Source organism: Phragmites australis, chromosome 21 (assembly GCF_958298935.1).
Source record: "Phragmites australis chromosome 21, lpPhrAust1.1, whole genome shotgun sequence".
In the NCBI taxonomy this organism is placed as follows: domain Eukaryota; kingdom Viridiplantae; phylum Streptophyta; class Magnoliopsida; order Poales; family Poaceae; genus Phragmites; species Phragmites australis.
In genome coordinates, this window is record NC_084941.1 from 158021 (window position 1) to 173957 (window position 15937).

The 15937-nt window shown below is 44.0% G+C and overlaps 1 protein-coding gene across 6 annotated transcripts; it reads right to left on the minus strand.

Moving 5' to 3' along the window:
- Positions 1–3121: 3121 nt before the first annotated feature.
- Positions 3122–6135, minus strand: LOC133904140 (protein NRT1/ PTR FAMILY 8.3-like). 6 transcript variants are annotated; one of them, XM_062345645.1, is made up of 5 exons: positions 5798–6135; positions 5528–5696; positions 5101–5349; positions 4780–4997; positions 3122–4689 (listed from the first exon to the last, which is right to left on the minus strand). In XM_062345645.1, exons 3-5 carry the CDS (start codon positions 5213–5215, stop codon positions 3295–3297), a joined length of 1728 nt encoding a protein of 575 aa, XP_062201629.1. In that variant the 5' UTR covers positions 5216–5349; positions 5528–5696; positions 5798–6135; the 3' UTR covers positions 3122–3294. The 6 variants fall into 6 exon arrangements, with proteins under 6 accessions (XP_062201629.1, XP_062201631.1, XP_062201630.1 ...); XM_062345647.1 differs by lacking the exon at positions 5528–5696 and having other exon boundaries at positions 5101–5221; XM_062345646.1 differs by having other exon boundaries at positions 5101–5650.
- Between the last annotated feature and the right edge of the window lie 9802 nt (positions 6136–15937).

Sequence of the window (15937 nt, forward strand, 5' to 3'; positions counted from 1 at the left end):
GAGTCCTCTCCTATGCTCATCCGTGACTCTCTCTCTTGGCGGCGGCGGCGCGCAGGCGAGGGGCGGCGTGGCCTGGGTGGCACAGTCCTGGGTGACACGGGCTAGGGCGCGCGCGGACTAGGGCTGTGCGGCCTAGGCGTCTCGGGCCAGGGCAGTGCAGGAGGGCGAGAGATGGCCCAACCGGCCCGGTTGAGTGAAAGGATCGAATGCCCCAAAAGAGGGGGGGGGGGTGAATTGGGCAATTTAAAACTTATACCGAAAACTAGAACAAATCGCAACCTAAACCTAGAAGAAAGGAAATACGACTACACGAACAAGCTAGGAGAAGGTAATTAAACAAGAAAAAAAGACACTAAGGAAATACAGAATTTAAAGATTGCAAGAATGTAAATGCTCAAATTAAATTGCGGAATAGTGAAGAGATGGATAAGAGAACACCGATTTTTCTTCCGAGGTATCGAGGAGTTGGCACTCTCCCCTAGTTCTCGTTGGAGCATCCACCAAGGATATTGCTCCCTCTTGAGTCACCAAGACTCAAGTGCTCCTTCATGATTGTCACTTCTCTATCTCCGGATTGATGGGCATCAAACCAAGTACAAAGCTCTTCCCATGGCTCCCACAAGAACTCCAAGTGCTCACCGAGAACACCATCAATCGCCAAGACCGGCTAGGTGTTGCCAACCAACAAGAGTAATAAGAAAATAGCTTCATTTGACCAAGACCAAATCTAGACTACAGTTAGATACACACTTGCTACTCTCCAAGCACTAATAATGTTCATAATCTTCAATTAGGGACTTGAAAATCAACTTAAGTGCTCTCTCTTGCTTCTTGATGACACACAATGTATGAGCTTCTTTGGGTCATTTCTACCCCAAATGAAACCAAGTGGAGGGGTATTAGTAGGCTAGATATCCAAATTATAGTTGTTGCCTAACCACCAACTTTTTTTAACATCGAATGATCTAGTGATTACCATCTCACTCACACCAGACAATCTAGTGAGTACAGACTCCGAGCCACACTGTGTCAGCTATCATTAGCTGTTGATCCTCTGGTGTACTCATTCAGTAAACACTGAAGTCACACCAGACAATCCTGTCAGAAGAACCAGGGCCAAAACACCAGTTGCAAACTTCTCTGCAAGAATTAGTCCAGTGATCCCTCTATGAATACATCGGACCATCCGGTGAGTGGAGCCTCTTCTGAACCTCTCTACAACATTGCTCCGGTGTATTTGTCTAGTGAGCACAACGTAAACACCGGACTATCCAGTGAGTATAGCTCCATTTTTTGCACTTTGAATTTGCCTATGCAAGAAATAATCTGATGGTCCCCTCTTTCCATCACCGGATAATCCGGTGAGTTCAACTTGAATTTTCCTGGGAAATTTCACTTTGGTTGAAAAAGCTCTGATGCTCTTACCGGTATAAAACCGGACCACCCAGTGAAACACTTCGAAAATTTCATGACACGTGTCACCAAGAAAATGCTCCGGTGAGAAGACCCTCTTTATCACCGGACCATGTGGTGTACTCAATGCCTTTCTGAGTTGAGAAACAAAATTTATCCGGTGAGTTCAACTTTCACATGATCGGACTATCCGGTGAGGTAAACATCTCCAAGCTCGTCTAATTCAAACTTCTTTGAGCTCTAACTTCTTGACATCTCTACCACGGACTTCTCTAAGCTACATAGTGCTAGAATTTCACAAGTGTGCATCAAATCAAGTCTAGACTCAACTAGGTCAAGCTACTACTCTTAGCACCTCTTTATAGTACAGTCAAAAGATTAACAAAGAAGATATATACTACTCTAAGTGTCATTCATCTCCTTTGTGATACTTAGAACTAGAAGATCCTTAATCTTGATGCATATATCATTGGATCATCCATATAATCAACTTAGGGACCAAGAATACCCAATCATCACTGTGAACTAAATTTTTTTATACTCTTCAAAATAAATTTGTTAATCACAATGATACGATTGTCATTAATGACCAAAATATTTACCACTTACTTAGGGGCCTAGATGCTATACTGAGGGCAACACAAGCACGAGCGCGACGCGGGAACCCGTTCGAGGCACACATGGCGGCGGCAGCGATCGAAAAGCGGCCAGAGACGACGTACGACAGCGCGAGCATGAGAACAGGGCGGGGGAGCGAGGCTAATGGCAGCTGAAGGCATGGGAAGCAACGACGCACCAAGGGGAAGCTCCCTAGGTAGGTACCGACTAGTGAGTTCGGCCGGAGCATGGCCGATGACGAAGCACAGAGGGCAGCGACGGGTGGCTCACACGGAAACACACGCCGGCGACGAGCCAAGACAAAAGAGCACGTGCAAAAACTTCAAGGGGTCACGGGGAAGCTCACCGAGGGCTCAGATCGAAGTATGGAGCGGTGGAGCAATGACGCGACAGTGAGGTGGCGGAGGACGCCAGCGTTGGGGAAGAATGACGTGTAAAAGCTCGATTTGGTTGGGGAAGATGTGGGTTCTCTTAGGAAATGATGGGGACGACCTTAGGCGACCTTCCTCCTCCCTTCTTGAGCCTTAGCTGGGGTGCATTCAGCGCGACAGTGTTGGGTTTTTGGCAGCAGTTGTATTGTGCAGTGAAGCTGTGCTGCTCCTTGCATGCTGCAATGATGCCGTTTGGTTGAGCTAATGGAGGGAGTGAGCTGCTACTGCTCTGAGAGCTGTGCTTTCGGTGTGGTTGCTGCTCTGAAGAAAGAAGAACGAGGGCCAGGCAGAGCACAACGAGCATGAGATAGAAGAAAGTTGTTGTTGTTGCTTAGGTCAAGAGAGCAAATGAGGGAGAGAGAGAGCACTGAGAAAGAAGTGGTCGATTTGGACCCATCTAGGAGAGGAGGGTGATGTGATAAACTCATCAGCTCGTCTTGACATATGTCAAAATGCTTAATGTTAAAATATTGATAAAATCACAAAGTTATAAAAAAAGTAGGGGTAAATCTACAAAGGTATATATGTCCTTTTACAGCTATTTTCACACCGTTAAGTGATCTTAACGGAATATGGGCAAACCCAATCTTCAGCTCGAAAAAGCAGAGTAAAATCACAAAGTTGTAAAAATAAAGGTAAAATTATAGTTCACTCTAAAATAGGGTTAAGAATAGAGTTCCCCTTTGTGAAAAAACAAACAAACATAATAAAAAAAGATTTTACAGGAGGTTACGGTTATTACAACGAAACGAAACGATCCAACTGTATGTCTGTATCCTAGTTAGCTAGCTAATTCAGCATCTGTATGACTCGACTCTACTGTATCACTCAATCATTCATCGGAGTCGACGCCGGCGGCGACCTGCTTGGGCGTGTACCGGCCGGCGATCACCATGTACAGCAGCAGGTTCGCCACGCTGATGACCGTCCACAGCCAGAAGTAGTAGTCCAGGTGCCCCGCGTTGAGATCCGGCGCCAGCCAGCCGGGCCTCCCCGTCACGGCCGCCACCAGCGTCACCACCAGCGAGTTCACATAGAACCCCAGCGACAGCGCCAGGAACGACAAGGCCGAGCAGATGCTGCGCATCGCCGCAGGGGCCTCCCCGTAGAAGAACTCCAGCTGCGCGATCCCGCAGAACACGTCCGACCCGGCCACCAGCACGAACTGCGGCACCTGCCACACGATGCTCAGCGTCTCACCGTCACCGCTCCCCTGGTGGATGGCACGGAGCCGCCGCCTCTCCACCAGCGCCGCGGTCGCCAGGGCCACCACCACCAGGAACCGCCCCACGCCCATGCGCTGCAGCTGCGTCAGACCGCCAGGCCGGCCCGTCAGCCGCCTCGCCACCGGGATGATGGCGGCGTCGTGCAGCAGCACCCACAGCAGCATGAAAACCACCTCCACGGACACCAGAGACGCCACGGGCACCTTGAATCTGCCCCCGAGCCTGGTGTCCATGGCCATCCCCTGCTGGATGAAGGTGGTGGTCATCTGCCCCAGCGACGCCGCGTACAGCACGCAGGTCGCCCAGATGGGCAGCATCCGGACCAAGATCTTCACGCCCTCCACCTCGCTCACCGTGCATAGCGCCCACGGGCCCTCCTCCTCCTCCTCCTTCTCCATGGCAGGGGCAGCAGCCTTGTCCAGGCACCGCAACCCCTTGGTGCGTGTCAGCCGCTGCAGCCCAGCACCAGACTTGTCGTCCGCGGCTTCCAATTCGTGCAGCACCACAGCAGCGCCGTTTTCGTCTAGCAGCCTCAGGCTGCGCTTCCTGAAGGCGGCGACGAGCACCCTGATGATGTCCTTGAGCGGGCTCCCCGCCGGCACCTGCACCCTGTACCAGGGCGTGCCCGCCACGAAGGCCACCGCGGCAACGAGCAGGCACGCAGTGCCGATGCCGAATCCGAGCGCCCAGGCCACGTTCTGCTCCAGCCAGGAGACGAGCGTGCCGGCGATGAAGATGCCCAGATTGATGGCGGCGAAGAACCAGCTAAAGAAGGACTGCTTCCGCTCCGGGCGGTCGGTGTCGTCGTCGTCGTACTGCTCGGCTCCGAAGGGGAGCAAGGCGGACTTGACGCCTCCCGTGCCGATGGAGGTGAGGTAGAGCGCCGCGAAGAAGACGGAGAACTGGGTCTTGCTGGCCGGCGGGCACGACATCCCCATCTGGCACGTCATCGCCGGCCTCAGCGATGGGATCGCCGCAGACACGGTCAGGAGCACCAGGCCCTGCATTCCGATTCCGTCGGTGTCATTCATCCACACAACACAAGATTTCAATGAGAAACGAATCCAACGATGAATCGAAGAATCACTCACGATGAGGTAGAATGCGATGGATGCCAGGATGGTCCTGTACTTGCCCCAGTAGCTGTCGGCGAGGAAGGCGCCGATGACGGGGACGATGAAGGTGGTGCCGTTCCAGGTGTCGACATGGGCGGCGTTGAAGGCGGTGCTCCCGTGCAGCACTGTGCCCAGGTACACCACCAGGTTCAGCGCCACTCCGGAAAACGCGATGCTCTCCAGCAATTCGAACACTACCCAGAACGATTGAGGCAGCCTCATCAAAAAAAGAAAAAAAAATCGAGAGAAAGGCCATGGATCGGAACCAAAAAAAGAAAAGAAAGGATCTTTCTTTACCAAGAACGATTGCGGGGGCTTTCCAGGTGAAGCGCTTCCTCGCCGTCCCAGATTCGAGCCAAGGAGCCATGTGCTGGTGATGTCCATTAGAGCCTGCAGCTGCAGGGGGAGACATGCTGCTCTGCGGGGGAGGGACGGGACTGAAATGCTGTTAGCAAGCAGCTCCTACCAGTCGAAGAGTTGCGAATGAATATCGATCCCAGGCACATGCAGGCGGGCAGGAATCAGGATGCGTTGCCAGACCTGTTCCTGTTGGATCGATGACCTCAATTCATCATTACTATAAGAAACCAACAAGTCAAACAAAACAAATGAAGCATCGTCGTCGTCGTCTCGCTTCTTATGTGCATTGCCTTGAGCTTCTGAGCTCCAGGCTGAAGGAAAGAGAAGAGAAAAACAAAGCCGTGCAGTGCAGTGCGACGAAAACCAGAGGGAAACTGATGAGCTTGGAAGCGTCAGCAGCGGCTGCAACATGACAACGTCTCCCATATCTATTATCTCATCTCATCTCATCTGCCAACCACCCCCGGCACGGTATCATCATCGACAGCTGCTAGCGCAGGGCTCGTTGTTAATGAGACTCCAGCCCAAGCATTCTGTAAGAAACCATCCAAGAACTGGATCGACTACAGACATTCTATAGCAGGAAGGAGAAAAAAAGCAGGGGAGAGGGGGACTGTTGTGATCGATCAGTTACCTGCGGCTCCGGAAGCAGAGGGCCGACTCCTCTCTCGGCTCCTCCTACCGCTACCGCCCATGGAATAGAATGGTTGTTGAGCCAAGGGAAATAGCCGGCAGAGCAGATGCAGATGCAAACCAATGCAAGCAGAAGCAGGGCTTAGAGACACGTCAACGTCACCTTCCCTCCCTTACAACTCAAGAAAAACTCACCAGAAAGAAAGAAAAAAAGAAGCAAGTGACAATCAGTCTCCTGGTTTTCATGTGAGGTAGCTAGCTACAGCACAACAAGCAGCAGTTCCCTTGAAGCTAATGTCCCTCTGAAATAAAGGAATTCAGAACTAGTATAAGACTACTGCATTTCTGGTCAGCATACAGCTCATAAATAAATTAGGCCACCCAATTCGCTCGATCAGCTCAAACTCACAAATCCAGTGGCTGTTGATAACAACAACTGGGACTGGGCCAGGCCCGGGGCTACTTGGTTTTCTGAAAGATCTGACTGAGCGCCCCTTTCCTTTCTAGATAAACGAATTTTTTTATTCCGTCTTGTGCATAACTTATGCACCAAACCATTCATTATTATGATGTTGGAACCAGAGTTTAATTTATCGACAGTAACTAGTTAAAATTCGCGGTTACCGAACTTACCGCTCCGGTTCGGTTTCAAAACCCGAACGGTAACCGAATTTGAATTAAAAAAAAAAAAAAAAAAAAAAAAAATCCTAAAAAACACTAGAGACAATTCTAAGACCTTCTGTGAAAAAATATTTCAAAAATAATATCGTTTGCATCATATTCTATAGGGATGAAGTTTGAAAAAAATGAAAAAAGTTGAAACGTGCGGCTCAGTTATTAACTCATGTTAAGAAAAAGCTTAACATGCAAAACATATTTTTCTTGTGTAGAATGTATCTTAATATGATCTTTAAAATTGATTTCACTTCATTTAGAGTTTAATTAATTTCTCCATGATTTTTACAAACTTCACAAGTATAAAGTAAATATGTTAATAAACAACACTGTAATTAACTTTTTCATGTCTATCATTATTTTTCTTATATAAAGCATAGTATAAATAAACTAATAAAAGTGGTTTCACTAATTTTGAAGGTGTGATGGGTCAGTTATGAATTAATCTAATCGCAATATATTTACACAATCCTGCATGTTACAATAACTAATTCATGAGTTCATGTATTTTTAAAAGGCATAGGATCATGTAATAAGACTAACAAAATTATTTTCATGATTTTTGGATTAGCAAAGAGTAAACTATGCATTTAACTTGGTTTAACAAATACATTTTCTCACAGAAAACTTCAACTTATTTATGAGTATAAATACTTTTATCATGTAGATCATGTTACAAGGAAACCAACAAAATTTGTTTCACTTGATTTGAAGCTCAGATGAATTAGTTATTAATTTTACAAGATTAAGCCAATTTTTGGGTTTTTTTATTGAACTTCACTGAAAATCGAGAAAACCGCTTTATAAATCGAGAAAACCGAGCCGTTACCGACAATGCAAAAAAATCAAGAAAATTTCTTGGTAACTGGTCCGATTTGATCGGTTACCGAACGGAGAATCTGATATATTTTTTGTCCAAATTTCAAATTTTAGTAAATAAATTTTGTGCGAATTTTAGCCGAATTTTGAGCGGTTATCGCGATAACCGTGTATTTTCGGTTACCGAACGGGCTCGGTAACCGAAGCCCATTCGGTAAGTGAAACCTTGGTTGGAACCCAAAGCTCAATAACCAAAAGCCAACAAATGACACACAAAATTAATGGTCTTAAACATAAATAGAGGAACTCAAGACAAATCCTATCAGTAAACATTCACCAATGCTTGATGAAAATTTCCACAAGAGTTGTTTCCAAGATGCGGCATGCCCACTTCATCTACATCCTTGACACATACTCCTTTTGTAGCAAAGTCCGTAAGCCAATTCAGTGTGTTCCCCTGAAGATAATTTGCATGTAAGAGTGTGCTCTTACCTTATCAAAAACATCATTTCCACTCAACCATATAGCCCAACCCAAAGCACTAACCCTTACCCAGATCAAGGGTGATTATAATTTGATAATTAATAATTAGAAAATTATTAGAAATACAGTAGATCTTAAGGATGAAATACCATGGTACACGTATCTGTTACCTTGTACGGTAGGTTTAATAATTGTCATGAGGTAAATAACGCATGTGTGGATATTTCAGACAGTTCATCGTGTTCTACACGGAAACTATCCTCGGATTAGGAAAATATCCTCCAGATAACACAATCCATAAAAATTACACTAGAGACTTTGAGTATAGTACAACTTCACGACCCCCACTATATAAGGAGGGAAGAAGATATGTTGAAGAGGGAGAAGCGAAGGGAGCCAAAAAAACAAGCCAGAGAGAGCCAACCAGAAGCAATATAAGATCAGATAGAAGTGATAACAACCCATTAAGAGTCACATCAAATTCAAGCCATGATCAAATTCATCTGATGAGAGCTTCAGGATTTAGGACATGAGAGAACTCACCGAAATTCATAGGAATAAATCTAGACACACCTCCACTGTAATTGTCTTCTCCTAAAATTAATAAAAACAGCACATGACGTAGGGTTGTTATCCTAAGAGATGCTTGAATCTGTATAAAATCTCGTGTCCTCCTCTTCAACATACATAGTTGATGACCAGATATCCCTACTTTAAATAAGTATTTCCATAATTGAATTTACCAATCGGCGATAACTGGCATTGTTCATGGGGATACGACAAGACAAGTATTCATCAACTAAGTGCATCAAATGTTTGATAATGGACTACTCCGATGATAGGTTCTATGACGACTTTAGACCCAACATCTACGTGAAGCCCGACGAGTTGACGGAGGTTCCTCGATCTTCGATAGCAAATTTCAGTTGTCAAGCCCTAGAGCTCGAAGATCAAGATGATTACTCACATGATCATATGACTAGTAGATCGAAAAACCTGACTATGATTGCGATCTCAATTTTTGGTGGCCTTTTCCACCTAGTAGTCGCCAATATGAAGTAGGAGATTCCGAAGGATGAACCCCGCTTCTCAGAGTTCTACGCATCTACAGACAAAGAAGACATACAAGACTATGGTGTCGATGCACTCTTTGCTAGTTATCCAAAAGACTCGGCGATGGTTAGTCTTGGCCATGAGAACCCTGACACAAGTAACAGTAATGACAGGGTGCAACAAGAAGAGTCGAGTCCATCAACACATCCCACACCAGCATACGTTCGATATGAGAACGAATGCTGCAAGAATCGCCAGATGCCACCTGCCTAGATGATTTTTTACTCATTGGGCCGACAAGGTAACGAAGACAAGTTTATTTCCGGTACCATCCAACATCTGTAAGGTGCAAAAATCCTACTCTCCAATCCGCCTCATGGGATGTTAAATACTTCTAAAGGGTTGTGTTGGTTGGAGGACATTGTTGGGGTTATCGCCTTATAGGTAGAAGCCTTGAGCTCGACGAAATCAACTACCTGGACTAGTAGCTAATGCCAAAATTGTTCCGACCAAGTTTTCCCAAGTTAGTGGAGAGAGGCTAGACCAGCCCATGAAAGGATGTACGCACATGACTAGCGAATGCACCATACAACGCCTCTCAGATATCACTCTATGCAAGATCTACACTGCGACATCAAAGAACACCGTAACATGGTGGAACATAGAGATAGATCTCCTAGAAGGGCCAGGCCAAGTTCCGGGAATCATGCCAATATGATTCTTGAGGGCCGGAACTATGTCTCCGACTACCTAAGAAGCACTGCGCTGGTTACCGGGAGTCGGGCTTTCACATCCGATCTCCGAGCAGTACGCTGGCCGGATAAATTCTGACCACACGTTGGAGAAGTACGATGGAAGTTCTAATCCATTAGAATTCCTCCAGATCTATACAACAACTATCTAAGCAGCCGGTGGGGATGAGAAAGTTATGACCAATTACCTCCCTACGACACTTGAATGGATTGTCCAATCTTGGTTGACCAATTTGCTTGCAGAATCAGTCTATTTGTGGGAACATTATGTGACCTTTTCATGGCTAACTCCCAAGGAACCTATTAGCGTCCTAGGAAGCAAGACTATTTTCATCACCTTTGCCAAGAGAACGATAAGACTCTAGGACAATTTATCAAGAGATTCAGTAACATCAGGAATACAATTCCCGAAATTAACGACCTTTTAGTGATTCGAGCTTTCCTAAAAGGAGTGCGAAACAGAAGGCTAACAGAAGATACAGTCATGGGTCCACCTCAAAGTATCGAGGATCCATTTGAGATGGTCGACTGTTGTGCTATACACCGCATTGACCACAACACCGACCACAACATGCAGCGATAGAGCCTCATGGTCAGCCGCCACCTCCTCCTCCCACTACAACAAATCTCACTTTATGTGACAAGCTATATTCATCACAAATAGCTCAATTTTTGTCACAGATGAGCTTCTATGACATAAATGCACCATCACACCCATCGTCACAAATAGTGCGTCATATTATATGTTTTTGTGATGAAAAGTTCATGCATAGTCATAAAGTTGGGGCAAGGCTACCCAGCCAGGCAGCTCATTTTTTGTGACGAATTACAGTCGTCATAAATAACTATTTTGTGACAAATAAATATTTATCACACATTCTTCTCCATTGTTGTTGATTAATGTACCACCAAAATGAAATGAAATTTACAACGAAATATAATTATCATGCAGAATGATTGTAATAAAACGTACAAATTATACCAATACATCATTTTTATTTACAATTACATGTATATAAGCATCAACTAAATGTTTGTTGATGACCAAAATTGGCATCATGTGAAGAATTTCAGTTATGGAAATTTGTAGCTTGGAATATCCAGTTTTTGCGCGGAACTTCCGGATATTATGGGCGGTCAAAACTTCCGGGTTTCTGTGAACACCGGATGGTTCGACGATTAGAAATTTGTTCTCACCGGAGTTTATATCGAAATATTCGGGTTTATGTCGGAACTTCCAGGTTAGGCGCTCTCGTCCAAACAGAGAGGGGTTGTTAGGCCAAAAGGCCAGATATTCCAGATGGCCGGAACTTCCGAGTTAGGTGTTCTCGTCCAAACAGAGAGGGGTTATTCGGCTAAAAGGCCAGATATTCCGGATGATCGGAACTTTCGGGTTTGGATCAGAACTTCCGGTCTGGAGCGAGTCCGAGTTTTAGGAAAGAAATAGAGTCGGATTTGAATGAGAGTTTTGATAGATTTCGACTCTAAACGGGGTAAGACCATCCCTCCCTATAAATATAGAGGGCCATGGCGGATTGAGAGTATCCACAATCCAATTGAACCAATACAATTTACTTTTAACATGTCTTTTATACCTTTTCTTTTGTTTGCCCTACTTTTCCAACCTCCATTGCTTCCACCCTTGATCTTCACGACCTAGGGCAAGCCGCCGATCGACCGTACCCTGACGGGGTCCCTCTCGGGTGCAATTTGCTGACGAGGATCCGTCGCTTCGGCGTCAGATTAGTTATCCTTTACTGGTTTGCTCGCAAATCGGTCGTTTGTTACCATGAAAGTGCAATAGATATCTCTGTTGCTGTATGCTCTACGCGTGGTGCTGCAGATTACATACGAGGTGTTTGTTCGTCGGCGTAAGAATCCAAATTTCTAGGTGCTACCCGTTGAACAACACAAACCGGAACTTCCGGGTTCTCCAGGAAGCTTCGGTTCAGTTTGCACATGAGGTACTCGGTGTTGGCGCGAGGATCCATATTTTTACGCCAACAATGTTCATACATGTACTCTTTGCACACAATTCGTAACCAAACTCAAATGTACAATTCACATAGAGTGTAAAGAAATAGATCGAGTTGTCTAATCTATAAATAGATTCTAATTCTCCAAATCCTGAAAAGCACAAAGGGAAATTCACTGTAAATAAGTTTCCAAAGATATTGTCAATGGACCAAATTTATAAATGATGAAATTTAAATCAACGTACATACATCAAGAAAAGATGCACTTCAGTTGGTGCTTACCAGTGTATCGCTCCACCCAAGTAGCTGTCAGAAATATAAACCTTGAATTTCTGCAAGAACTTCAGATATCAGTGCATCACCATCAGAAAAAACACCTGAAGTTAGTACATAATACATAAATAGTTCTAATTGGATCATGATACTCTCACTATCTTTTAAAAAATATATCCGTATGAGTTAGTTTCAGATCGAGAACAGCTATTTGCACACGTGCCACATAGCTATTTCTAGTGAATACCATATCCACCATTTGTGTTGCTCCTAGAAGAGTGGCCACAACCCACAAAATCATAAAAGACGACCTAAGTTCTGTAGCGATACCTCCCACTTGAACCCAAACGACTAGCAATTGAAATTTAGCCACATCATCCACCTTCCAACCATTGAATTCAAGCTTTACACCGGGTCTATTCTTAGCATTCATCTCTTTAAAATTAATCATTCTTGTTAGTTCCAATTTGTCGAGAAACTTGACCAAGAAAACATCAAGCCTGTGCTCTTTCACTTCCCAAGCCCACTGGATTGGAATTAACCTATCCAATTCTGCCACAAACAACGATGCCGTCATCTGTCCCCCCTTTGCTATTGCCAACCCAGTAACCGCCTTTGTGAATCTCGAGGACTTCCACAAATCTCTCAGTAGAGAGGAACCGGACATGCAGCCACGAAATGCCCTCTCCTTGAACATCGATCTAGAGCAATTTGAATTTGAATTTGTTTTCCCTCTCCCATCGTCTGCTTACCCGGGGACAGCGGTATGAACTTAAACAAATGAATCGGTGCAGTGCAGGGGCATGAAATCAATGCCTGCAAATGCTGGTGACCATGTGACTGCATTCATCAGTACCGTGTAGCATGGTAAGCAAGCACAACTTGCAGATAGATTAACAGAGCTGCAGCTACTTGGGGCAACGAGACTGGAATCGTATTGCTCAAGTTGCAGGAAAACAAATGAAAAATGCGTTGAAGATGAAGCACACGAACCCAATCACCGAAGGCTGAGTTGGTGAAACCAATCGCGCTGCACAAATATGAAATAAACCGATGATCATCAGGAACGCTCGCTGTTTGCATCTCATTGGATCACAAACATCTCGATGGCTCCTTTCCTATCAAACGGATGGCAGGAGATCCCATCTGCCCATTGTCCCATTCATTAAAGAGAGGAAAAGAGAGAGAGAGAGAGAGAGTTGCTAAGTTTCATCAACCATCAGACATCATTCAATCAATCTCCATGCACATAACCTGTTTTTGGCAATGTTTATAAGCATTGAGAAACAGAACATTACGAAGAATCACTCTAGTCCAGAGGCACTTTTATTCAAATGAACAGAAGAGAACATAACAGAAAGGAACGAATTTTCAATCAATAATATTGGTCCTGGACCTGGAGCAGTAGCACAGTTGAGAAGAATACTAGAGCGTAGAGGAGAGAGAGAGAGAGAGAGAGAGAGAGAGAGAGAGAGAGAGAGAGAGAGAGAGAGAGAGAGAGCCATTTACTGCTTCTTGACTGTATAATTCTTTGCTAGCATAGTTCACTGCACTGATCCAAAAGTACAGTAATACAGTACTCCAGTCAAGACGAGGTGAGCATCATTATATTCACAACACAAGAGCGATGATTCTGATGACGAGCTGACATTGCAAGGAGTTGATTGGAATGCCGAGCACAAGCTACGCGGGGGCCCAGATCGATTCAAACAGCAAAACAACAAGGTCTGGGGCTTGATGGGCTTTCCCTCAAATCAAACAACATAACGTACGTTGATGTGGTGCCCCAAGCGCACGAACCCTAGCTAGGCTCGCCAAACACGCGCACACACAGAGAGAACAGCTCCAGATTGCCTGAAGAAAAGGATTGCTTGAAGAATGTTTAGAGAACTTAGCTGAGAAGATTTGTTCCAAGGCAGCAAAGAAATACACACACGAGCAACTTAAGAACAAATGGAATGCACTGAAAAAGCTATATGATCTCTGGAGGAAGAGGGATGACAAAAAATTAGTGAAACGACAAACAAGAGTACTTTCTTGCTTAAATTTGTTTGATTAAATTTAATTAACTATATTACACAAGTAATATATTTTAATAATAATTTTATTTGGTTTTCAGGGAGCTGCGAACGCCTATAAGAATGTCGTAAATGGTCCTCTGAAAATTTAGATCAACTTATGAGAATGTTTGACCAAAGCTATGCATCCGCTACTTGCGGTGAAGAATTAGTTGAGGTGTTTCTCGTTCGGCTCACTCCTTTTGTTAATAATATTTACTTTTATTTAAAAAAGGTACAATTTTGATTCTTTTGTGGTCTCAGCCAAGAATAACTTATTTTTGCAGGAAGATCTCACTATCTGTATTGATGTTGTTGCAGAGATGCGACACTCAAGTAGTCTTGATGTATGATCTTTATCATCACATATGAATTTATTTTAGAAAATCTTAAACAATGGGTCCTGATCAGAATTGACGACGAAAATTTGAAAATTTTAGTTGACTATTCCAATTATTTTTTTCTAAAGTTTTTGGATATTTTAGTTCAACATTATAAACATTAGAATTTCAAAACAATGTATAATATTTTGAATCTTAAATTCCAATTTTGATTTTATATTTCAAAGAATGAGTTATCATTTCATATTTAAATGTTCAAATTTGATTTTTGAAAATTTTAACTTATTTTGCTAAGTTACTAAGTTAGTGCCACATCATCAACCACATGATCGCCACAGTGGCAAAAGCTACTCTAGAGGTTTATTTAGACGGTATTGAATAGTTCAGAGGGTCTCTTTATACTTCGGGGGTTATTTTGCCACTCTAGAGTTATTTAGACGGTATTGAATAGTTTAGGGGGCCTCGATACCTAGTTTTATACTTAGGGGTTTATCTAGACGAACCTCATAGTTTAGGAGTTAAGTAAACTTATTCTTTCAATATAAATGCTATATTACATCTGGATGTGTAGAATATTATATGATATCTCTTAGGACCCAACCCAACTAGCTGAACCAATCTAGGAAACCTCATATGTCCGTCCAGCCAATTAAAAAGAGTGCGGGCTGGTTCGGTCTGGTGCACTTTTTTTTTTTTGAAAAGAAGCATAGTGTTATGGTTAGAGTGCAGCGGAAAATAAAGAAAGGAGAGGGGTGACTATGGAGGTGTACAGTCGTGGCGATGTGCTGATGGCAGTTGTGCTAGGGCAGGGAAGAGGGAGGTGGCAGAGGCTGTGAGAGGGGGAGAGAGGGACGGGGAGAGACTAAATCTTTTTATAATTGGATTTAGAACTCTCCTAATTGTTGATTTTGGTGGGACCCGCTTGGTTCTACATGGTGTTGCGGCTAGCTGGCCAATTGACCACGGCCCTTTTGTCGTAGATGATGCCGACCATGACACATAAGCATTTCTGTCCCGTCAGGAAGCTTAGTATAATGCTACCTGTGTTACGAATGTATTATATGTGCTTATTATTTTGTGATTTTTGTGTAGTGTAGGGTGCATCCTATGTTCATTATTATTTTTTTTTTCTTCTCAGGCCTGTCGGGATGACTATTCGGGAGAAGGAATAATTTAAAAATGAAGTTGATGGTCTTAGGGTTGAGTTGAAGAAAGTTAGAGATGACTGTGGTTTGTAGCTTCAGATTCATGCTGATTTCTTGTGTGCACGTGTAGTGTAGGGTGCATCCTATGCTCATTATTAATGATTTTTTCGTCAGGCCTTTCAATAAAAGGTTGTTCGGGAGAAAGAAGAATTTAACAATGAAGTTGATAGCCTTAGGGTTGAGTTGAAGAAAGTTAGAGATGACTATGAGGCTTGTAGCTTCAGATTCATGATGATTTCTTGTGTACATGTGTAGTGTAGGGTGCATCTTGTGTTTATTATTAATGACTTTTTTCTCAGACCTGTCAATAAGAGGCTGTTCGGGAGAAGGAAGAACTTGAAAATGAAGTTGATGGTCTTAGGGTTGAGTTGAAGAAAGTTAGAGATGACTATGAGGTTTGTAGCTTCAGATTCATGATGATTTCTTGTGTGTATGATAATTGGGCTTACATTTATCCTTTGTTATCAGGAGAGATGCGCTTTGCAAGAATAGGTTCAGATATTGCAA

Excerpts from the sequence above, each read along its gene's own strand:
- LOC133904140 (XM_062345647.1), bottom strand. The coding sequence starts at position 5,215 with ATGTCTCCCCCTGCAGCTGCAGGCTCTAATGGACATCACCAGCACATG. Across the intron at positions 4,998-5,100 it reads AGCCCCCGCAATCGTTCTTG|TGTTCGAATTGCTGGAGAGC; the intron begins GTAAAGAAAGAT and ends CGTTCTGGGTAG. Across the intron at positions 4,690-4,779 it reads CCATCGCATTCTACCTCATC|GGCCTGGTGCTCCTGACCGT; the intron begins GTGAGTGATTCT and ends ATCGGAATGCAG.